Source organism: Stylophora pistillata, chromosome 1, assembly GCF_964205215.1.
Source record: "Stylophora pistillata chromosome 1, jaStyPist1.2, whole genome shotgun sequence".
NCBI classification, from domain to species: domain Eukaryota; kingdom Metazoa; phylum Cnidaria; class Anthozoa; order Scleractinia; family Pocilloporidae; genus Stylophora; species Stylophora pistillata.
This window is the reverse complement of record NC_142519.1, coordinates 4,026,889-4,051,419: the sequence shown is the minus strand read 5'-3', so window position 1 is coordinate 4,051,419 and position 24,531 is coordinate 4,026,889. Positions and strand designations below refer to the sequence as shown.

Sequence of the window (24,531 nt, the reverse complement as noted above, 5' to 3'; positions counted from 1 at the left end):
GACGGGTCGAGTCTTTAACCAGTCACTGCGTGGCAACTCCCAGGCTGTAAAAAAGGCCAAAAACTAAACGGCTGTTGTGTTTACTTGTTCAGTTTAGTACTTCTGTTCGTTGGTGTTTGGCTTTTACCTCGGTTACATTCTTGTTTGGCTATTCCTCGCTAAATAGAAAAAGGTTCGTTGGGATATCTTGGTGGAGTTTTTAATTTGTCTTAACATTGCTTTCGAAAGCCTCCTTTCCATAGCTCTCTTGTGTTCTCTGTGATAGCTTTGTCGCCAGTCTCTAGAATCCTCGGTAATAAGGCTTGAATAACAGCTTTTAACACTAAGACTTCTTGGAGTATTTCGGTAACCATCAACCTATACCGTCAAATCTTGTCCCGAAACTTTGGATTTTAGCCTCTTAAAGATATTTAGGACTCGGTAAAGCGCCTCGGCAGCTTTCAGCGATGTCTTTGTTTGAACAAAGGTTGTGTTACTAAGATAAAAGATCAAAATTTATCGTATTTGAACGCCAAAGAAAACCCTGATAGGTTCAGTTTCAGCAAATTTAACTTATGGTGTATTTGATCAAAATTAAAAAAAAATTAAAAAAAGATTGAGAAGTAACAAACGGCAGTGCAATTCACGTACAAAACATTTTCAACACTCGAAAAAGACAGAAAACATCAACACGAAACATTTATGTGTATTTTGTTTGTCGCAATAATGGCCTGCCCTCATGTAGTGATTGATAATTGTCGAGGTGCATCTTTTGTTGCATAGTAATGAGGCTGAGCAAGCCTTTCCCAGTAGACATGTTAATGATTTGACTAATTAGCTTGTGAGTTAACCCTCATTATAAACGCTTCGGCGCAAGTGTCTCTTCGTCCGCGGGAAAGTATGGGGCCCTGGGCAACGTGAGCCGGCGAAAAGTTTGCTGGGGTCTCTCACTTGCCAGACCCTCGGCAAACCTCTTCCTGCAGCGCTAATCATGAGGGCCTGGCACCCAGACTATTGCCTGAATTATAGTGTCGGTTATTGCGTTTATCTTCTCGTTTTGTGGGTCGTTTTATTACTTTTATACACATATGATAAATATATGACAGATATTCTCTAATTATGATGGTGTAAATAGTTTGTATTTAATGAAGAATATTTTGAAGATAGGCACTTGAATAACATGTAATTAAACTTAAGCACTTGCCAACCGCAAATAAAGTCGTTTTATCGTTATTTTGGCTGTAATATGATAAAATAGTTTTTCCTTTCCTTTTTTTTTTTATTCATGCCTGAGCTTCGTTTACGTGTTAATATAATTATCTTTACTTGGGAAAGTTGTTTAGAGTAATATATTTGTTACGATGTTCGATGCTGAAATTTATATCTCTCTTCTGTCGAGTGTCACACACATCTCTCGTAAGTGGGTGTGTTTTCTCGCTTCCGGCTCTCTGTAGCTCTGATTTGAAATTATGGTTTCATTTGCAAGTCATGATCTTTGAAAAGTTCCATCTTTTATTTAATAAAGTAAGAAGCATTGGCTGTGCTCTCTTCTGCTGTAAAGCACGTAGAAAGCGGCTTGAGCGCAAAAGAAGTGTAGTTTTCCTGCGAGCGAAGAAAATTATTAAGGAGGAGCTGCTCACAAGCTAGGATAGATGCGTGCTTAGACGGGCGCACTGTATATTCTTTACTGCGATTTACACTACCTATTGTGAAGAAAACGTGCGGAACCTTCTCTTACAAGGAAACAAATTGAATCAAATTTTTTGAGCGTGGTAGGTACCTGGGTCAAATACGTTAGGCCTTATTCATCTATGCACTTATTTGAGATATCGCGATTCTCTTCCTACTACTAATTAAATAAAATGAGGGTTTTTCTTTAGCATCAGGACGTCATCAAGCCTCTCCATTGTTTTCTTCTGTGATATTTGCATATGTCCTCTGAAATAAATCATTGGAATAAACAGTCAACCATTGATAATTCACAAAAGTGAATAAGGAAATAAACAATTGCCTTATATGAATTAAACAAAAGTAGTGAATGACGTTAGGAACAAATACAAGAATGAACGGACAGTCATACAGATGTCGACAGATGGACAGACAGACAAGGAAGCGGATGGATGACTATGGTTGCGAATGGATGAATGTATTCATGGCAGGGGTTGAAAATAAAAGGTTTACCAGAGGGACTGACAGGGTGACAGAGGAGTCCATGAAAGGGTATATTGAATCATCGATCAAAAAAAATTGAAGGAGGAAGAAGAGGACAGATCAGGTTTTAAGAAAGGCGATACTCAAGGGAAGAAATGGAAATCTTGTAAATGCAACCATTAATTAACAAAGTTGAAATGGTAAATTGGCCACCGTAACGATTTCAAAAGCTGACGTTTCGAGCGTTAGCCCTTCGTCGGAGCCCTTCGATGAAGGGCTAACCCTCGAAACGTCAGCTTTTGTAATCGTAACGGAGGCTAATTTACCATTTCAACTTTGTTGATATATCCAAATTATTTCGTTATCCCCACCGACGCAGCCCCAAACAGTTTCTTTAGAAACTATCAGCCTTCAACCATTAATTACCTTCACTTCTCGCAAAAAAGTCTTCAGCTGGTGGGCGATCTCTGAAAAGGCTGGTCTCATCATAGGATTTTCTTTCCAACAAGAACTCATTAGCTCATATCTGAAAATTGAATGCACTATTAGTTAACGTTTTCCTGAAGCTGACACTATCAGCATCTAGATTGACCGTATCAAACCTGAAAAGGGGTGTAAAGGGGGACTTTAAACTCATGACAATGAGCATTGGAAAGATCACTGATTTGCCGAGTGTGACATTTGATTTGATATGCAAATCTTTTTTAAATCATAACGACTCATTCCATGCATCGTCTCGATTTTCAACGAGAAAAAGTGTGTGTCAGAGAATCTTGCAAGACTATCCTCGAAGAGTAAAATGCTTTTCAATCATTTCTAAAATATGGCAAGTAAACTTTCCATTATTTGAAGCCTTCTACAAAATTATCAATTATTCAATTCATTTTCTATCGGCATTATACAAGACTTTGAAGCTTACAGCTCTTCGGAGCATTGGTCGGGACGAGGCATTCGGTATCCTGTAGCCAGTCGACTTACGAAGGCAATTGGTGATGAGATGTCAGGGTATGGCAACTCACCTGTTTGGTAGAAAGAAGATCATTATGATTTAAATAATTCGGTTGTCGAGACAAGGATCTGAGACAATAAGTATTTCAGAAGTAACTTTTAGGAAAAATACAGACTCGTAAAGACTTAATTTGCTCATTTACAAATACAAAATTAAGCGCAGCTTGGAGAAAAAAAATGTAGGACGAATATATTGTTTAGTAGCCGTATGGCGGGCTCCTAATCTTGTCTAATTTCGACTGACTGGCAATACGCATCTTTCTAAATGAAGATGCTTGTTTCTATATAGTTACCTTAACAGAGGAGCCTTCCTAGCTTTGGGCTGCTTTATGGATTGGTAACTCATGACGAGAACATGATTTATAGCTCATAGGGTGTCGCACATAATATGACACGACACTTACCGTACGTGGCAATTTCCCATAAGACAATACCAAATGACCACCTGAAAATATGCATCAATGCTTTAATAACTTTAATGAGTTAGGAAAAGAAGCTGATGACCTTCTGGTAAGGAAGATTAGCACTGACTTGATTAAAGATCAAGTCTCGTCGTATTCTTTGAGTGTTTAATGAATATTTGCATCACTTAAGACTTAGCCGTCTTTCCTGTCGGATCTCGCCCCTGATATAGATTTCAATCAACTACAATGAGCATAAAATTGTCCATTTGAAAGAAGAAGTTACTTATGTCATGCTAAGTTTTCATGGTGTGTCCATAAATGCAAATAGGTAAACATACACCGCGCATGTACATAGAGACGAGCGAACAACATAAAATAAAGTCCAGATGTAACCATGGTAATGCTCCAAGGAAAATAGTAGAGCAGCAGGCAGATGACTTATTCGGAAATCCATTGTGCTAAGCAATACCTCCGGTTCTTAATTAAGAGACAGCTATCTGAAAGTATTAAAATACAAAAATTAACTCACACATCACTCATGGATGTAAAATGCAGATCTCGCAGAGATTCTAAAGACGACCATCTCCATGGAACCTTGCCCTGTTGAAAAGACAGATTCATGTGAGCAAGGTCCTGTTTGTGGTAGAGTCAAGGCCCTTTGAGACTGAGAAGAGGCTGACTCATGAAACAGAAGGATGCATTCAGTACGTGTGTGCGATTTCTTTTTCAACGTTAAGATATATTTTAATTTTCTAATTATTTTTTATTACCAGTAAAATCCAAGGGGGTAGATATCTTGGCCGTTATTATTGTTATCATCATTGTTGTTGTCATTATTATCAGTACAAAAATTAATAATAATTAATAAGTGAACGTAATACACAGTTCGCTGGGAGGGAATTAATTCAGTGTGTTCCTTTATACTATGGAAGGGCATCAATTAAAATGCATTTCGGTTTGTTGATTTTTTTGTTTAGTCGTTGAAACTGATTGCGAAGCGTACTTACGTTGGAGGTTATGGTGTATATACCAGCATCGGATATGTCCCTGGCCAATCCAAAGTCTCCAACTTTAGCCACCAAGTTGGCATCAACTAAAATATTCCTCGCTGCCAGATCACGATGAACGAACTGTGAGAGAAGATAATTTATACCTCTTTAGCATAGCAGACACTCGCGAATGCTTGAGTGCAAAGTGAAAAAGATCCCCAATGTGTCCTCCGCAACCTCGAGCTGCCAGCGTTATATTTAGCGCTGTTTATAATCACTTGAGAGCGTTCATCTGTTATGGAAGGTAAACAAAGTTACCTCAACATTTCTGGCACTGTCAGTGGGTCTTACCTTTCTCTCCTCTAAGTACTGCATTCCCGCGGCAATCTGAAATGCAATTGTAACCAGCTGCCGGTCATTAAGCTTACAGCAGACTTTATGATAATTGTTGTTTTCCCCTGGAGCCCTCTTGGCCTTTAAAAGATTTTCCAGACTGCCGCCATGAATCAATTCAGTGACCACAAGAACCTCTCCTAGAAAGAGAAGAGCAACGCAGGTAGAAAAGTTAACAAAAGAAGTTAATTGGAGATTATTTGCTTCTGAAGGTGATCAAAAGGTGATTTTGACAGTAAAAATAAGTTAAGGTTGTGCCCAAAAAAACCAAGAAAGAGATTCCATATGAATCTATCAGTACTTAGCCTAGCATCAAATGGTTTCTGATCAAGAAGCACAGATTTTTGGCATAACACGTATTAAGTCGACTTATTTTTCTTTAATCATAACATTAATAAATGCACTTATCGAACTGATCTTACATACGGATGAAACGTTATCTTATTGGACCGTCAATTACCAAGTTAACATGCCTGTATTTCTAAGAAGTTGCATCGTCGAAAACTGACTTACCTCCCTCTATCCGCGTACCAATCAAAGTAACAATATTAGGATGTTTCCCAGCATGCTTCAAGGTCTTTATCTCATTAAACAGGGTTTCTTTGGCAATAGCACAAGGGTCTATAGTGGCATAGAGAAAAAAGCAAGGGGACTCATACTGCTAATACTGATGATGTAAAATTGCTTGGCTATGGTAAAAATATGATGAATGGACTGAAAAGTAGCGAGACTGCAGAGAGCGCTCAGAAGAGACAAAAGCAGACTTTATGGGTGTTTCTGGCAAAAGGAAAAATGGCGAAAAAGTAAGATGGTGCATAGCTTCCAGAAATAAAAATCAATTCAGCGGTATACTACTGCACTTAGGAATTAACAACTTGACATTTTGACGTCGTGTACGTACCTTTTAGCTTTTTAACAGCTACATCTGTCATGTTTCCGTCTTTCCCACCATAGCGACCTTTGTAGACGATTCCAAATTCGCCTTCACCGAGTATTTCATCGAATACTTCAAGATTTTCCAAGTTTTCACATCCTTCTTTGGTCTCTTTAGACGATATCACTTGCTGCGCGTCGACACCCAGGTCAACACATTTATCAGCTCTGAAAATGTCAGCGCCAACCGTCTTCTCACCCGAATCTAATCTCTCTTGACCTTTTTCTTCTATATCTTGCATCGTATCATCCTGCTCGCTTCCATCTGGAAGCCCTCTTTTCCCTACTCCGTCCCCCACTAACGGATGCCATTCCTCGGGGTTTTTGATGGTTTGGGTATTGGGCGACCAGTCGTTTTCAAGGTCTTGTATCCCGTTTGGCAAGTACTTGTCTTTTTCTAAATACACCTTTCTCGCATGTGTCCTGCCCTGTCATTTAATTGAGGGCAAAAGGCAATTATGATAGACATCTTTCATTACGATGACCCTCAAATGGACAATTTGAAGGTATGTAAGTAAGAAATACAACCCTCTTTTTGATTGAACGGCTCCATAAACTCTGTGAAAACGGGGCGAGCAAGCCCCCGAATCCTTCTGCATGAGCTGTTTATAAGACCAAAGTGGAGGAAAGGATAATTTGGAGGAGAAAACAAGAAGTTGCCGTTTTCCATAGCCTTACTCTAAGTTTCAGCCGAACTAACGACAACCATTATACGCAATCTTGCTTATGCTGGCATAAGAAGGAATGTTAGGATTGACCAGCCATGAAGGGTGCGTTTTTCGCGTGTCATCGATCTTTGATACTTTGTTAGGCAAGATGCAGAGTCTAGCAAATTTTAATTATTGTTATTATCATTATTATTACTATTATCATTATTTATATGTGCACGATCCTTCGCAGTAAAGCACTATTTAAGCAATAGTGAAAATCAGACCTGAAAAAAGTTCAGGCCTGTACGGGATTCGAACCACTGACCTCTGCGATACTAGTGCAGCGCTGCACTAGTATCGCAGAGGTCAGTGGTTCGAATCCCGTACAGGCCTGAATTTTTTTCAGGTCTGATTTTCACTATTGCTTAAATAGTGCTTTACTGCGAAGGATCGTGCACATATACGTTTCATAACCGCAGTTCATATATATGTATTTCATATGTTTGTTGTTTGAATTATCATTATTATTACTATTATCATTGTTATTACTATTATCATTATTATAATCATTATCATTACCATTATCATTGTTATTACTATTATCATTATTATTACTGTTATCATTATTATTACTATTATCATTATTATTACTATTATCATTATTATTACTACTATTATTGGCAGTACAAACGTCTGGATGCCCAGAGTAGAGATTAAAAGCTAAGGCTGGGCGGCAAACCGTAACCAGCCACAGCATCGACTAAAAATTATGACAACAATTACACAACAATTTACGGAAAAAAGGAAAAGCAAGCAAACCAACACAAAAAATAAATAAAACCTGATTAAAAATGATTTGATAAGAGTGTCATAAAAATATATAAATAACTAAAATAAATCCTTAAGGCTTTATGGACGTCTTAATTACAAAATAAAAACTCTTCATAAGTTGAAAAGTGTCGTTCATATAGCTATCCATTTTCCTATGGGAACCCTAAGATATGTATTAAAATCTCGAAAATGTACAAGATAAAATTTCTGTCAAAATGGGTGTCCAAAATTCTTAAAGATGTCTAAACGCTCAGCTTGAACATTCTAGCAATGTCTAATGAACTAGACAGGATTGCCTTTTGCATTTGTTGCATAATTGATTCACACTTGTCTCCTACAAGCTCTTTGATATCTCTCTCAACCTCTTTCGAGCAGCCCCCAAGGACATCCATGATGATGTTATACTGATTGACCTTGTACTCAGGGTATCGGTTCGTCAGCTCTAGTCTCAGTTGACTGTACTTCGTTGTCTTCTCAAACTCTTTAGACTCTCTGTTCTCCAGCCATGGACAGCTCATAATTAATATTATTATTGCTATTATTATTATTATTATTATTATTATTATTATCATTATTATTATTATGTCGCGTAACGTATTATTTACCTTTTTATCACGATATCTACGCCGAATCCACACAAACCGAATGACTAGACAAATAATTGCAGCCACCACCAAAGTACATGATACAGCGATTTTAGTAGTTTGAGATGCTGAATTTTCTGGCTTTCCATTCACGGAGGCAGCAGGAGTAAGTGTTGTAGTAGATTGAGATGTTGAATTTTCTAGCTTTCCTTCCTCAGGGGCTGCGGTAGTAAGTGCTGTTGTAGATGAATTGTGAAAAAATATAGAGATTTCTTTAGTCACAGATTTTAAGCGTGGGAACAATAACGGTGATGATAAAGATTACAAAAAAAAAATAATATTAATGATAGTAATGGTAATTATGATAATAGTAAATGCAAAATTAAAATTCAGAATTATGAATTGACGAAGAATGAAAAAAAAAAAAAAAAGACGGAGACGAAGCAGAAGAATAGGTAAGAAGTACATAGGATAAAAAGGCATTTTATTCCAAACCATCGCGATTTTGATCCAAAAGTCAATTCCTTGCAGTTACCGTCGTTAAGATCTTTATCTATTCCTTTTCATTCCAAAAATGTCTCACCTTTGCTTAATACAGCTTCTTGTGACTGGCCTACTCCGATGCTGTTATTGGCAGTACACTGATATTTGCCGTAATCTTCCATCTCTACCCCCGTTATGAAAAGCTGGCTGCGACTCACTCCGTTGTCTTGAATAACTCTTGCTCTGGGGTTAAAATGTAAAGGATATGAAGCATTTTTTTTAATCCAATGGATTGTAGGCCTCGGGAAGCCCTTAGCAGTGCAGCTAAAGGTAGCATTGGAACCGATCGAGACACGACTTTGGTTCTCTGGACCTTCAACGATCTCAGGTGTACGGGCACCTGCAAATTGATATAAAAATAATTTACTTGGATACATGTGACGCTAAGAGTTGTCTAATTTGCGGCCATTCTCTAGGATGTCGGGGCTAAGCCTCGTTTGACATCCGTAAGAACCGACTCAAAGAGGACTACACTTAAAGAGAAATTTGATGACGAGAAGACTGAGGAGGTGTAGGAGCGCGACACCCACACTTGCATTATAAACCTAGGATGTCTGTTACTTTGTAGAGGTATGATAAGATTGCTTACCTTTTATCGTTATTTCAAATAATGTCCTTGTGCAGTGTTTTAGGTAACCATTGCCAGCTTGGCAAGTATAGTTGCCAAATTTGTCAACTGTCAAATTTTTAAGCACCAATGGGCAGCTTAATTTAAGTTTAGGAGCATGTATGTTTGAGGGCTGTCGGCAGGTAGCTCGAACTTGTCTACTCTGTGGATCATACCACTCGATATAATCGGCCCATCTGTCTTCGAATTTTTTATCCTCCGCTCTTGGCTCCGCTGTACAAGTCAGAGTTATTGTGGCACCAATGGGTAAACTGCTGTTTTCTGGACTTGAAGAGATTTTTACAACGGGTCTAACTGTGTTAGAGAGATTGATAATAAATTATTAATAATGATTATAAAAAAACCGATAATACATTTTTCTCTTTCTCTGGCCAATCTAACGACGATAAAAATTATAAGTAAATCTATCTTCTATATATATATATATGTAGAAAAAGTTAAATTTCCCGGGAGACCACGTCTCCGATCACGTAAATCCCATCTTTGATTGCCGTGTTGCCAGCATGGTTGTCCTGATAGTGTAGTGGTCATCACACCTGACTAGTAACAGGAGGGACGTGGGCTCAAATCCTGCTCAGGGCAAATTTTCTTTTGAAACATTTATTCTATTTAACTATGATTACTTGGGGTGTACAGGGTCAGGGTTTCCCTCGCATACAAAATTTATATATATATATATATATAAATAGTTAGATATAGCTCTTTGGCATACAAAGCTTTGCTTTCATGTCCAAATTGAGCACTCTAACTAGGATGAGTCATTGCTCTGCAATTGCGCATGCTCGCTAGTGTACTCTAGTTTGAGCACTCTGGCATGACTTAGACGATACCACAAAGGTTGGATCGTTTGGGGTGACCATATTGGTTCTCCTCCATCCTAGCATGAGCACTGCACTGATGAGGCCCAGGTCTCGCATGGTCAGTGTTGCTTCATACTCTTGTAGTTTGAAGTTGGTTCTGGTGTTTTTCGAGGTCTGAGTTGGATAAGTGAGTACCTGCCGGGAGGGAAAACTTGCGACTTTTTCCTCCCTGGCAGTGGTTGTTTTCTTTGGTTCCGTTTTGGTCGCCCATCCCTTTTTTGGGATTTCTCGGTCGATCCGAACTTGCTTTCCTTTTTGCTTTTTCTCTGTTTCGGTCACCCATCCCTCTGACTTGTCTTTGGGTTGGGTCCGAGTTTCAGCATGGTCGTGTCCTTTAATAGGACCATCGACGTTGACTGTCAGGGGCTCCCTGAGGAGGTACTTTTCTCGGAAGCGGTTGGTTTGTTGCTGGGTTTTTTTGACCGTGAGTCTGACCATCGGGTGGCTGCGGTGCAGGCATGTCCTGGCCGTGTTGCGAGAGTCACTTTTGCTGAGAACGGCGATGCAGCTAAGTTATTTTTTGAGGAGCTAGGTGTCATCAAGTTGGGCGATGTAGAGTGTAGGGTGGTTAAACCCCCTCCTCCTCCTCCCCAGCTTACTACTGTTGTAGTCTCTTGGTTTCCCTTTGAGGGATCAAACGACGCCATCAGCACAGCTTTGTCCGCATATGGTACGGTCAAATCTGTTCGCAATCAGGTTTGGCCCGGAAGGCCTTCAGTGTCCACCGGGTCACGCATTGTCCAAATGGTTATTAGGAATGTCATTTCACCGTTTATTTCTATCCGTGGCGTCCGCTGTAAAATTTGGTATAGGGGGCAACCCCTCCAGTGTACTACTTGTCATAAAGTTGGTCATAAGTCGGCGGAGTGTCCCCTTAGGGGCAAATGCTTCCGATGCCGTCAAGGTGGACATCTAGCTAGGAACTGTCAGGCGACCGTGGGTGCTCAACCTGCTGTAGACACATCAGTAGAGATGGACATACCCTCGTCTGTAGCTCAAGAAAATGATGTGACAGCTGAGACAATTGCTCCCGTCCCTAATGACGTTGTTGCTGAGTCTGAAGAGGCCAGCGAGGACCGTTTTCCAACCTGCACATCGGTTGACCAAGTACCATCAGACAATGTCTCCCGTAAACGCGCTGCTCCCCAGTCTTCTCCGGTTTCAAAAGGAACTGTAAAGAAGCCTGCTACAACGGATACAACCCAGTCGATTTCCGTACCAGTCGCTAATAAGATAACCGTGCCACCCTCCGTTTCGTCAGTCATTTCTTCCAAGTCCAGAAGTGAAATTCTCGAATTGCTATCCACACCTCCTGGCCTTTCAGGTGATAGAGTAGACCTCCTACGGTTAACATCACACCTTCAAGTTCCTCCTGGTTCAATTGCCTTTGTTCTCAACCCGCAAAATGGTCCTCCTAGACATGTGCTAAAGTACACTCCGAAGAAATAGTTTAATATTAGTTTAAAAATTTAAAACCTAAAAACGAAAACTAAAAAGTAGTTTAAGTTATTTAAGTTATCGAGTGTGTGTGTTCAATTTTTGGTGTGAGTGTGTTAATTTTTGTTGAGGTGGGGTTCGATTCCCCAGCGAGTTTGGTGTCTGGTGACCCTCGTTTCTGGTGGACCCCAACCCTAAGGCATTGCACGCAAGCCATGGGGGGGATTAGTCCTGTTGGTCGGCGGGCATTGCACACGCCCTTCATCGGGGGCCCGGCCGTCCACCTTAAACATAAAAAAAACTGCACTGATGAGGCCCAGAAAGGTCAAAACAGTGTGCGCCCTACTTACCTGACGCGGGATTTCATCTTCGCAAGGGAAAGTGTTGGTCCGAAACCTCATCGTGGGCAAAGGATTTGTAAGTATTCTCTCATTTTTCAAATTTATTCGACTGTGCTAAGTACCTGCCGGGAGTGGAACGCCAGTCTTTTTTGTCTTGTTGTTTTCGGTCACCCATCTCGTTTTTTGTTTTTTTCGGTGGGTCCGAACTTTGTTGGGAACCCATCCAGGTTTCAGCTTTGCTGAACTTGGTGGGTTTTTTGCCTTTTTTGGCAATTGTTGTAGTCTTTTTTCTCTCCTTTCTTTCCTTTTTGTTTTTTTTCTCTCTTCCTATTCCTTTTCAAAATGTTAATATGTGCTAGAACTTGTGTTGTCCATGCTACGGCGGCAGTTACGGTCCACCCTAGACCAGCTGTTCTTAAAATGTTAGAAAAGGAAATTGACCTTAATAGACTATCTGCGGTTCAGTTCGTTCCGGGAGGCCTTATTCGCCTCACTTTCAAAGATCCTGACGATATGGCGAGTCTTGTTGAGTCCGGTTTTATAAATCTCGATGGTGTGGAATGTAGTGTCACAAATTCCGATCGTCCACACACGCTCGTCTATATCCATCACTACCCCGCTGAAGGGGATGACGAGATCCTGTGCAAGGACTTCAAGACCTTTGGCAAAGTTTTCTTCTGCAAACGTCAGGCTTTCATGGGGCGTCCACATCTTCTTACTGGATCGCGAATTCTGACCATGTCCATGGAGAAACCTATCCCCGCACAAATCACCATTGACGGTTACCCTGTGCGCATTTGGTATCGTGGTATCAAGCCATTCTGCTCTATCTGCAAAACCATGGGTCATAAAGCTGCTGACTGTCCCTTCAATGGAAAATGCAGGGAATGTGGGGAAGCTGGTCATCTCGCCCGTAACTGCCCTTCCCGCCGTACCGGAAATGTCTGGGGCTCTACGCCCTATGTTGTTCCCCCGGCCGCTGATTTCCCGCCCATTTCTTCTGGTGATGTGGCAAATCTGCCGGGTAACGTTCCTTGTCCACCCAACGAATCTGTTGATCTTCCGTCTGAAGAAATGGTTATCTCTACTCCTGGCGAAGCCAGTAATAATGAAATCAGTAATCTAAATAACGTTCCTAAACAATCTGAGGCCTCAGAAATAAATAGTGTTCCTAATAATAGTATCGCTGGTCAAAACACCAGTTTAGTTAATAATAGTGAGTCCGGTCAAAGTACCGGTCCTTTAGTTAATGATAGTGTTATGTCTGGTCAAAGTACCAGTCCTATAGTTATTGATAATGTTAGGTCTGGTCAAAGTACCAGTACTTTAGTTAATTCCAGTCAAAGTACCGGTGAATTATTTATTGATAATGTTAAGTCTGGTCAAAGTACCAGTTCTTTAGTTAAGTCTGGTCAAAGTACCAGTGAAATAGTTAAGTCTGGTCAAAGTACCAGTAAATTAGTTAAGTTTGGTCAAAGTACCAGTAAAATAGTTAAGTCTGGTCAAAGTACCACTAATACTAGTGTTGGCCAAAGTGTCACTAATGTCGATGATGATATCACCGAATTCTCCTCTCAGGACTCTACCCCTGTTCAGGGCTCAGAGTCTCCTGATATTTCTGAATTCTCCTCTCCTCTCACGAGGAGCATGTCATCGGACGGTTTTGAAGTTGTCTCCAGGAAACGCTCTAAGAAACGTGTCATGGTTCCTTCTCATACTCAGTTGGCGAGTACGGTCTCTAAGCGTACGAGGGCTGTCCCCAATCTTCCCAGTAGGAAGGGGAAACCCCAGCCCCAGCCCCAGCCCTGGCTTTCATGAGGGTCATCCATCTCTTCCTCATGGCTTTGTCTCTCCTTACTTTGAATGTCAATGGCATCAGGGACCGGTCGAAGCGTGATGGTCTCGTGCAATGGTTGCGCTCTCTCCCGGTGAAGGTGGATGTTATCTGCCTTCAGGAGACTCATTGTGTTTCCTTAACTGAATGTTCATCGTGGTTTTCCTCGTCTGGTTTCTTGTCTGTGCTAGCCCCGGGTTCTATTCACTCTTGTGGGTGTGTTGTTCTCTATCGTCCCTCTATCTCCCTTCTAAAGTCTTGGTCTGCTGATGGTCGTTTCTTACAATGTGAATTCTCGTTTCATGATAAAATTTTCCGAGTTGTCTGTGTCTATGCTCCTAATTGCAACCCTGCACGAGACCTGTTTTTCGATGGCCTTCATTCAAGGATCGACCCTTCCATCCCTACGGTCCTTGCTGGAGATTTCAATGCTGTATTTGATAGGGCTCGAGATAGGCGTGGCCCAGACCCCGCCTCCTTGTCTGGAGATAGTTCTCCCACACTAAACCATCTTTTTGAGGCGTCCTGCGTCATTGACATCTGGCGTTATCTCCACCCCACTACTCCTGGGTTCACCTGGACCAGGTGGAATGGCAGTTTAGCGTCGCGTATTGACCTTTTTGGGGTCCCATTTGCGTGGGTCCCATCAGTGTCGTCTTGTTCCGTGTATGTGTGTCCGTTCTCGGACCATCGCGGTTTGTGTTTATCTCTGTCTGTTCCCGATGCCGTTCCACCTGGCCCAGGCTACTGGAAGCTGAATACTTCCATCCTCGACGATCCGGACTATCGGCAACTAGTCCGTGATGAATGGTCTGCTTGGCGCCTTGCCATCCCCCGCTTTCCTTCTCTAGCTAAGTGGTGGGATCGTGGGAAAAGTAAAATCAAGGGGCTTACTATCCGCTTTTGTGCAAATAAAGCCCGCACAACATCTTCATCCAGAGATGCCCTGGTACGTCTTGTCCAGCATCTTCAGGCCAAAGTTGATTCTGGAATTACTTCCTGCATTGACCCTTGGCGGTCTGCTTGTTCTGAGCTTGCCCGGCTTGATTCCCATGCTGCGAGGGGGGCTCAGGTGCGTGCGAGAGTCCGATGGGTTGAGGAGGGTGAGTCTTCCTCGCAGTATTTTCTTCGTCTCGAGAAAAAACGTTCCGCTGACCGTCATATCTCTGCGCTGAGAGAGCCTGATGGCTCTATCGTCTCGTCTTCTGCCGATCTCTGTGCGTCTCTTGGTTCCTTCTATTCTAGTCTTTATACAGCCTCTCCTACTGACCCTCATGTTCAATCTTCTCTTCTTGAAAATTTGTCTTCTGTTCTCTCTCAAGATCAGGCCAACAGTTGTGAGGGCCCTCTTACATCATCAGAGGTCCTCGTCGCTCTCAAGGGCATGGCTCGTAACAAGGCACCTGGTTTAGACGGCCTGCCTATGGAATTCTATCTCCGTTTCTGGGACGTGGTTGGCTCTGATCTTGTTTCTGTTCTTAATGAATGCTCTTCCTCTGGTTTTCTCTCCCTCTCTCAGCGCAGAGGTATCATCACTCTGTCTTTCAAGAAGGGGGACCGCCTTGACCCCAAAAATTGGCGGCCCATATCTCTTCTAAACGTGGATTATAAACTTGCTTCTCGTGCCATAGCTGGGCGTCTCCTCCGGGTAATACACCTCGTTGTCAGCCGAGATCAAACATGCGGAGTCCCCGGCCGTTTTATCGGAGAAAATGTTGCTCTGCTTAGAGACGTTGTCAGCTATACTGAGTCTTCTGGCACCCCTGTCGCCATCCTGTCCCTCGATCAAGAGAAGGCTTTTGACCGTGTGGATTGGGGTTTCATGCGGTCCACTCTTGTCACCATGGGCTTTGGCCCTTCCTTTGTCGCGTGGGTCGACTTGTTCTATACTCATGTTCAAAGCGCGGTCAATGTGAATGGGTTCCTGACTCCTTTCTTTAGCCTTTCTCGTGGTGTCCGGCAGGGGTGCCCTCTTTCTCCCCTCCTATATGTTCTTGTGTCTGAGGTTCTTGCGTGTAGTATCCGTGCAGACCCCCGTATCAAGGGTCTGTCTCTCCCTGGGTGTCCCGTACTGTCTCCCATCTCGCAGTACGCGGACGATACATATTTAATCCTTACCACTGATTCTGGCATTCTGGCTGCCCTTGAGACTTACAAGCTTTTTGAACTAGCTTCTGGATCTAAGATCAACCTTTCTAAGTCCAAGGGTCTCTGGTTGGGTGGTTGGCGGGGTCGTACGGACCCCCCGGTTCCTTTTGACTGGTCTCCTGCTAAGCTCAAGGTGCTGGGGGTGTTTGTCGGCCCCGGTAACCTTGATGAAGACAACTGGCGTCCTCGCATTAATGCGGTGGACCGTGTTCTCAAGTCTTGGCGTTCTCGTGTTCTCTCTTTTCATGGCAAGGCCCTAGTCATTAACGCTCTCGCCCTCTCCCGGGTTTGGTATGTGGCCTCTCTTATCCACATGCCGGCCTGGGTGGAGGCGAAGCTTTCCCGTCTTGTTTTCTCGTTTTTCTGGTCTGGCAAGGTTGAGCTCGTCTCCCGTTCGGCCGTGGTTCAATCTCCCCTTTTTGGTGGTTTTTCTGTGGTTAATATTCAGTCCAAGGTGAGGGCCCTCCTTGGTCAATGGGTGAGGAGATTCGTCTCCTCCCCATCCAGTTGGGTCGCTCTCATGTCCTTTTGGTTTAACTCTTTGTTTGGTGTCTCTCCTCTTGTTGTGTTTTCTCGTCCTTTTAGTTTCGACTTCAGGGTCTTGCCGCCCTTCTATCAAGCTCTGGTTTTGGCCTGGCGTAAGCTCGACGGGGCGTTCGCCACGTCAAAAAACTCTTTAGTCTACGGCTCTTCATGCCCTCTTGTTTGTTCTCCCGTTCTTACTATGTCTACCAAGTCTTGCTACCTATATCTTCTCTCTGAGAACATGGTCCAGCCTTATTGTGTCCTTAAGTTTCTATTCATCTATCCCAACCTTGACTGGCCTGCCACGTGGCGTGCCCTATCCTTCTTTTATCTTGACCGTCGTGTCATCGACCTAAATTGGAAGATTGCGCACGGCGTCCTGTACACCGCCCGGCGTCTCTCCTCTTTTGGTTTATCTGTTCCTCTCTCATGTTTTTGTGGACCCACGGTCGAGTCACTCAAGCATTTGTTCTTCTACTGTCCACTTGCTCAGAGTGTTCTCGCCTGGGTCCAGTCCTTGCTGTTTTCCTTCTCTCCTATGTGTCCTGCCATCTCTTTACGTCACGTCCTTTTTGGTTTCAACTCTAGTGAACTGGTTTCTGTCCCGCGTGTCTTTGTCTATCTGCTCAATGTTTCTAAGTTTTGTATTTGGCGGAGTAGGAACGATTTCCGTTTCCGTAACGTTCGTCCTGGCGCTGTGGCGGTGATTGCTTCTGTCAAGGCCCGCCTGAAGTTTTATTTACCAATTTCCTTCAGGCGGTGCAAGTCTGACAGGCGTCGTCGCGTCTTCCATCGTCAGTGGGGCGCCCGTGGCATCATAGCTTCAGTGGTAAACGACTCCCTTGTCTTTTCCATTTAGTCCCGCTCCCCGTAGTTATTTAGTTTCCTTTTTTGCTCGAGTGAGTGTGTCTCGGTGCTGCTCGTGCTGGGTCTCCTTTATTGGTGTACTGCACAGTAGCCTCATTCTTCTTTTGTTTGAGTGACGTGTGATCTTTTGCTTGAGTGAGCGTGTCTTTGTGCTGCTTGTGCTGGGTCTCCTTCTTTGGTGTACTGCACAGTAGCCTAATTGTTAGTATCTGTTTCGTAACCCATGTGCTGGGTCTCCTTCGTTGGTGCACTGCACTGGGCTAGTATCGTTCGTTCTGTCTACTTTGTAAGTGTGTCTGTCCGCTGCTTGTGCTGGGTATCCTTTGTTGGTGCACTGCACAGTAGCCTTTCGTGAGTATTTGTTTTGTTGTCCATGTGCTGGTCTCCTTTGTTGGTGTACTGCACTGGTCTGTTTGTCCTTGTTCGTTTTAGTTCTGTGTACCCAATTTTTGTTTCTGTGAGGTGGGGTTCGATTCCCCAGCGAGTTTGGCGTCTGGTGACCCTCGTTTCTGGTGGACCCTAACCCTAAGGCATTGCACGCAAGCCATGGGTGGGATTAGTCCTGTTGGTCGGCGGGCATTGCACACGCCCTTCATCGGGGGCCCGGCCGTCCACCTTAAACATAAAAAAAACTGCACTGATGAGGCCCAGAAGGCCGAAACAGTACTGTCTGCAGTTAGATATAGCTCTTTGGCATACAAAGCTTTGCTTTCATGTCCAAATTGAGCACTCTAACTAGGATGAGTCATTGCTCTGCAATTGCGCATGCTCGCTAGTGTACTCTAGTTTGAGCACTCTGGCATGACTTAGACGATACCACAAAGGTTGGATCGTTTGGGGTGACCATATTGGTTCTCCTCCATCCTAGCATCAGCACTGCACTGATGAGGCCCAGAAGGCCGAAACAGTACTGTCTGCAGTTAGTTATATAGATATATATATATATATATATGGCTTTTCTTGCCCAGAGAACAACCGAATACAAGGGATATCTGGTTACTCAGGGTTACCCTTCCAAATTAGTGGATCACTAGTTTCGTAAGGCCTCTACCATACCTAGAAGTGATCTACTTAGGACTCATGCTAGATCTAAGAGGAAATTATTCCCATTTGTGACCACATTTAATGCAAATTTACCTGATATAAGTCGCATCATTAAAAAACATCTGGGTATTTTGGAATCCAATCCGAAGTTAAAAGAGCTTTTTCCTTTAAATTCCATCATAGCATCCTTTCGCAGATCTAAAAACCTTAAATAACTGTTGCCGCCATCCCGTTATGGCCCTAACATTGAAAACGAAGGGGTTGCTGAGGTCAAGGGATGTTTTAAATGTAATAGAACAAGATGCGATCTTTGTCGCAACTTCTTGGTTGATTCTAATTCCTTTTTAAGTTTTCAAACAGGCAAGAGTTACAAGATACGATCGAAACGTTCCTGTGATTCTAAGAACATAATTTATTTGGCTTCGTGCAAGAAATGTCGCCTACAATACATTGGTTCCACAACAAATGACTTTAGAGTTAGATTTCGCAACCACAAGTCTGCTATGGTCACTAAGAAAAAGACCTATGAAGTAGCGGTACATTTCAACAAAACAACACATGATTTAAGCGATTTCTCATTCCAATGCATTGATCAAGTGCAGGCGACGGTAAACAATTCAGGTAACATCGAGAAACTTCTAATTACCAAAGAAGCATATTGGAGCGCACAGATGTTCTTTCTGGCACCCTTCGGCTTGAATAAGCGCCAGGAATTTCACTCCAAACAAAGAATAAACTATAATTAATGCGGATAATTTTTTCTAATTGGGCGGGCATCAAAGGTCACAGTCTCAGTGTTAATTGGGAATTTTAGTACAATTCCCGCCTTTCAAGTCAACGCTGGTTCCTTAACACTTTCAGTGGATTCGACAATTTTTCCATTTCTTTTTATTGTGATAATTTTTTGCGTAGTATTACTGTTTGTTGATATATGTCATCACGCCCTATATAACTCCATTTAAGGAATTTGTAAGTCATTGTATTACAACTGATGAAGGTCTCGGACCGAAACGTTTTTATTAAACTTTCTTAGACTTTTTATTTGAGTACATGTCTTTCTTAGCTCGAGGTTGTCCGTCCTCGTGTACTACAATATTTTTCCTATTATTTATCGAGGTTTGGACTGTGAATCCCTTTGGATCCTTCTGACGCAGCATCACTGTTGGCTCGAGGCCCTTTAACTTGTTATATATTTATTTAGCGGTTATAAATTAAAGACAGGAAAATCGTTTCACCGTTACTCTGAGTTTCACGCAGCTTGCGCTGCGATCGTCAGACGATTGAAGCCGTACAAACGCTGAATCATTTGAGTCTTTATCCTCTTCCTCTCTTCTCTACACATGCGAAACATTTTGAAGAAGATACCTGCATCCTCTTCAGCCTCTTTCTTAAAGCTATTTGTGTGGTAGCCATTTTACACTTCCTGTACATATACATATTCATGCTTATACATACAAGAAAAGCATTCGCGTCTACTTGCTCTTTGACAAGGACGTTTAACTACTTACTTTTTATACTGGGATTGCACGTTTCACCTCTGACAAATGGAAGATTCCATAAAGCGCCGGTAACAGTCAATAGCACAAAACATGTTAAAGCTCCTCGAAGCCAAAAGTAACCCATCATCATGCTACGTTGACAAATTTGTTGCGTGGATGTTTGGAATGACCTGTAGATGGGATTGTTTATTTAAAATAAGTTCCTTTCTTAGAAGAACGTAGTACTGTATACTTTGTATCGGGCGAGTGGACTCTTCATGACAGAGTAAAACCACTTTCTCGGAGTCGTAAGCTTGAATAAGCTAAGTAGCCTGCCAACGGACACGATGTACCCTTATAATTAATAAAAAATAACGCCCAACCCACTAGTTTTAATAAGAAATAATCAAAATTTTTTGTTTAACATTTGCACATCTGAATCTCTACTAGTCCTTACGTCAAGGAATGTAAATCCTTCACAACATTTTACAGTGACATCACTGTCGGCCGCATCTCGATTCAGATAAAAAAGGGACCTTAGGCAAACCACGACAGCGACGGCAACGAGGACGTGGCAAAACAAAACATCAAGTGGACAGAACAACAGCTCAGCACGTGCGTTTTAAAACTTTGTAGATTTCTTAACCGTCCTTTTGAAAACAATAACGTGAAATCACCAAAATTTGTTTCGTCTGCGAACGGAAACCGCGACGGCAAATTATTGTAATTTACATTTGGAACTTAACGCTTCTAATATACGTTATGCAGAAGTTCAGGCCTGGCGCCGTAAGAGATGGTAAACACACGCAGCCATTTTCGAAATTCTAATTAAAAGTCGAAATTCATTTTTTAATCGACTTCTTGGTGTCGCCGTCCTGACTGCTTAAGATCCCTATCGCTTATATTTAGCAGATGCTTATAATAAACGACTTCGTTCATATTTTTCTTTGATTTTATCCGCCTCAGAAGGACTACATCTGAAGGAAGAGGCATTTTGGTTGCGTTACTTTCGGCTCATAGAAATAAAATCTCACTTTACTGGCAAAAATGTATCTGCTAACGGAGAGATGTCCAGCCGCTAAACTGACCCTGAAAGTGGTCCCCTGTATACGAACTCCCTTTTTGGAAGATGAAATTGAAACTTAATGCATTCGATTGTCGTCGAGATGCAACCAATAGTCGATGTTGAGAGGTCGATAATGATTCATTTGACGATAAAGTAGTGTACAACTGAACGTTCCTTGGTAATCATATCTTATATCTAGACATTTGATTGATTGCACTCATATTTTTAATTATATATCATTTTATAGGGTCCTTATAGTTTTCTTATTCAGTGGTTCGTGGTTCGAATAGTTTTTTCTTATAGTTTTCTTATTCAGTGGTCAGTGGTTCGAATCCCGTACAGGCCTGATTTTTTTCAGGTCTGATTTTCGCTATTGTTTAAATAGCGCTATCTACTGCGAGGATCGTGCATCATCCGTATCTAATACCGCAGTTCAAAATATATGAACTTCATATATTTCATTGTATCTGATTGATCACTTTCACGGGTTTATTACGAATCAACTTAACGGCCTGCTCCTAGTTGGCTTGTTAGCTCAATTGGTAGAGCGGCTGCACTAGTATCGCAGAAGTCAGTGGTTCGAATCCCGTTCAGGCCTGATTTTTTTCAGGTCTGATTTTCGCTATTGCTTGAATAGCGCTATCTACTGCGAGGATCGTGCATCATCCATACATATTAACGTATATTAGTGATTGTAAGCTAGACGTGATTCAGCCTGTGGCTGCTATGTTTTTAGTCAATTAACTATCTATCTATCTATCTATAGGAAATGCAAATTTTGGTAGGGTTTAGACATTGTCTACGTTTTAGTTTTATTATGTATGGTAGCATTGTTCCTAAGCAGCGTTTTATTACAAATTTCAGCTCAGACTCCGAATTTGGCTATCGGCGTTTATCTAAAATCAAATTTATTTCTTGCAAAAAATGGTATGGTAAAATGTATTTCAAAGTAAATTTTAATAGCGTCGTCCCAGGACATCATACGTACAAGTCAGTTTAGCATGACACGCGCGATGAGGCAAAGGAAAATGATGTAAACGCGATCGGAGTATAGTTGATAAACAAGCAATTGGAAGACAAAAAAAAAAAAAAAAGCCGTGTGGAACGTGGGTAACTTTCAACCTTGGTGAAAAACTTCCTGAACGCAAACTCCGAAAATAAATTGTTAACACAGGGAACTGGAGAGAGGAAGAGAGACTCCCTAGCTAAGCAGTTAAGTACTCCGCTTTCACAAAGAAATTAAACTGTGCATTGGGAGAATGTTAGAGGGAAGCATAATGAAAGAGCACGGAAGTATACTAACTTCAAAAAGAAAAACATCGTTATCCAGAAAGGCAAATTTCCAAAGCTTGAATAAGCTGAAGAACCGTATATTGTTCTCGTGTTTCTTACCATATTTCACTGCATTACCGCGGTAGGGCAGGACTAGAACGGAGCATATGCGATCCATGCGAGTAGTCCACCCATTAAATCGCACCCATCCCACCCTAGGGAAGGACATCCATCACACAGTAATCTCGTGCGTGGGAAATTAACGTCTCCTACCCCTAACCCTGTAGGAGACGGGACCTCTATTTATTCGTCCCTATTCGAGAAGACTTAGAATATCTAACCGTTACTTGATGTTATAGAAAGGTAGCAAATTCTTCTCGATTATTTTAAGACCTTGAGTGTTGGTCCGGCCGTGGCTTGACCCCTCGACCTCCCGCACAACAGTCCAGCGCTATCCATTGAGCTAACCGGAAGGCGGTTTTGATCATATACCTTTGAGCTTCGAATGTGATGATCTTAAACATTTTTACCTTTTTGAGACTATAATTCAAATAGATAAACGCCACATCATGATGTAGCATTTGTAAATATTTCATCTTTAAAATGCAGCTATATCAGGGCGGAATATATTCGGGATTTCTGATTACTCGAATAAATACGGTATTTATACAAAATTTTTCTTCTTTTTTCGGCTTTTATCGAAACATTCAATGAAAGAAAGCGCCAAATATGAGGTCCAAATAGGAATCGATAGAATCAAGATTATGCGAATGGGTGATTCCAATTGCTCCGTCTGAGTTTCGACTTCTCTCTTACGCTGCGGTTGTCAAGGCGTCATTCACCTTTAGGGACTGAGCAGTTTTATCCGCAATGACTCTCGAACCAGAAATAAATGCCAAGCTCAAAAGTCGTTACTGGTTAGATATTTTTGGCAAGCTTCAAAATTTCAAATTAACGTATAATTAATTATATCGCGATAACATTCACTTGAAACCTCTCTCTGACCATTTTTAGTTTAAAATTCACCGAGAGACAAAAGTGACGATCATATATAGTTTAAATGTCTTCCGCTTTCATTGACACCTTCACGAAATTTATGCATTATAGAAGGAGTTCGAGGAAGATTCACTGCATCTATATTCATTAATTTGGAGGCGAATGAATATTGAACTCGTTCAAAGAGCTTTACTAAACAAGATCTAGCCCTTATCGTTTATAAATGCGAGACAAAACGTATAAATGTTTGTTAAATTAAGAATGCCAGTCATTGAAACTCGAAGATTCCACCGTCAATAAATTGAGATTAAAACGACGGCGGTTAACTTCGAGGGTTTATGAGTTTGTTATTCTAAAAGCGAAATGTTGACGTCACCAGTTTTTATCCACCATATGCGTTCTTCCCGCGAGACTAAACAGTTATTGTTCTATATTTTCCAAATATTTTATCGATAGAAAGAAAAGCCAAGTTGTTTCTTGGGAACAGGCCACTGGCTTACCTCATTTACCCCTCTGATCTCTTTTCTTTTTCGGTATGTGAACGACGGCAACTAAAAATGACATTTCGAATTCGGTCTGACAACATATCAGACTTCAGTCAGTATTTGCATTACTAAAATAAGATCTGTCGTTAAAATATGTATTATTCCCCCTCGAGATAAATTATTGTGAAAAAGGTCCTATCTTAACTTTTAGGGTTAATTATTAGTCACTGGACTAAAATTCATCCCAATGAAAGCGATCAAATGTACACTAATGTTGAGCCAGAGGAAGGATGAACAGAATAGGTGCATCATATTTAAGTTCGTGCTCAAATTCACACTCCTGACGGACTTCGGTTGACATAACTGGTAATAAGATCGATCTTCCAGTTTACGAATGGAGTAATTTGGGAACCTTAAATTTGAAATAACACGTTTTGCATCATGTGTACATTTCATCCAACTATTTTACATTAGCTCGCAATAAAGGTATACAAATCCATGGATTGCCTCAAATTTTAGCCCCATTTTAGACTCTGTCTATTATAGATTAAAGAAATGATTACGAATAAACAGCCAAAATTCAAACCTTCTGAATTTACATCTTAATGTTCAAGTAAAAACATGGCCACTAACACTTGTCACAAAAAGTCATACAAGAGACGATCTCACCAGTTGTCTCAAAACAATTGCACAATTACGCATCACATATCAATATCAAATCCTAGCACTGTAAGGTACTGCATCAAACGATTTTGTTTAATAAATTGTTCCCCCAAATCCTTTTGAAAAATTAACTTTATTGCCTTCGCTGTTCACAAAACCACGATCGAAATAAACTTTGTTCTTATTTTTTGTTTTCCTTTATTTATTTAAATGTTACCTCATTTGGCTGAAAAAGGTGCAAAAGAAATCGTCTTTTGAAAACGAAATTTTGTAAAAAATGCATAAACTTACCTTAAGATTTAACGGTAAGACTTGTTAGCGTACCATTCATTTAAAGGTAGTGGAATTAACCAGTGGTTGTCATACAAAACGAGGTCCGAAAGAAAATATCAATCATGCGCACTTTACTGAGTCAAAAATAA

The 24,531-nt window shown here is 41.5% G+C and overlaps 2 protein-coding genes across 3 annotated transcripts in view; one reads left to right on the top strand and one right to left on the bottom strand.

Moving 5' to 3' along the window:
• LOC148740890 (uncharacterized) overlaps positions 1 to 24,531 on the top strand; it is a 244,651-nt gene that overhangs the window by 157,312 nt on the left and 62,808 nt on the right. The window lies entirely within an intron of this gene.
• Positions 1,097 to 24,523, bottom strand: LOC148740897 (fibroblast growth factor receptor 4-like). Of its 2 annotated transcripts, none has more exons than XM_088754395.1 (14): positions 24,401 to 24,523; positions 19,658 to 19,818; positions 9,055 to 9,387; positions 8,506 to 8,805; positions 7,944 to 8,158; positions 5,826 to 6,285; positions 5,438 to 5,545; positions 4,883 to 5,064; positions 4,550 to 4,672; positions 4,072 to 4,142; positions 3,543 to 3,583; positions 3,050 to 3,149; positions 2,557 to 2,656; positions 1,097 to 1,917 (listed from the first exon to the last, which is right to left on the bottom strand). In XM_088754395.1, the coding sequence occupies exons 2-14, from the start codon at positions 19,776 to 19,778 to the stop codon at positions 1,873 to 1,875; spliced, it is 2,199 nt and encodes a 732-aa protein (XP_088610521.1). In that variant the 5' UTR covers positions 19,779 to 19,818; positions 24,401 to 24,523; the 3' UTR covers positions 1,097 to 1,872. The 2 variants fall into 2 exon arrangements, with proteins under 2 accessions (XP_088610521.1, XP_088610515.1); XM_088754389.1 differs by lacking the exon at positions 24,401 to 24,523 and adding an exon at positions 23,462 to 23,542.

Excerpts from the sequence above, each read along its gene's own strand:
- LOC148740897 (XM_088754389.1), bottom strand. Across the intron at positions 9,388-19,657 it reads GTGCAATCCCAGTATAAAAA|TTAGACCCGTTGTAAAAATC; the intron begins GTAAGTAGTTAA and ends TCTCTAACACAG. Across the intron at positions 8,159-8,505 it reads AGAAGCTGTATTAAGCAAAG|CACTTACTACCGCAGCCCCT; the intron begins GTGAGACATTTT and ends CATCTACAACAG.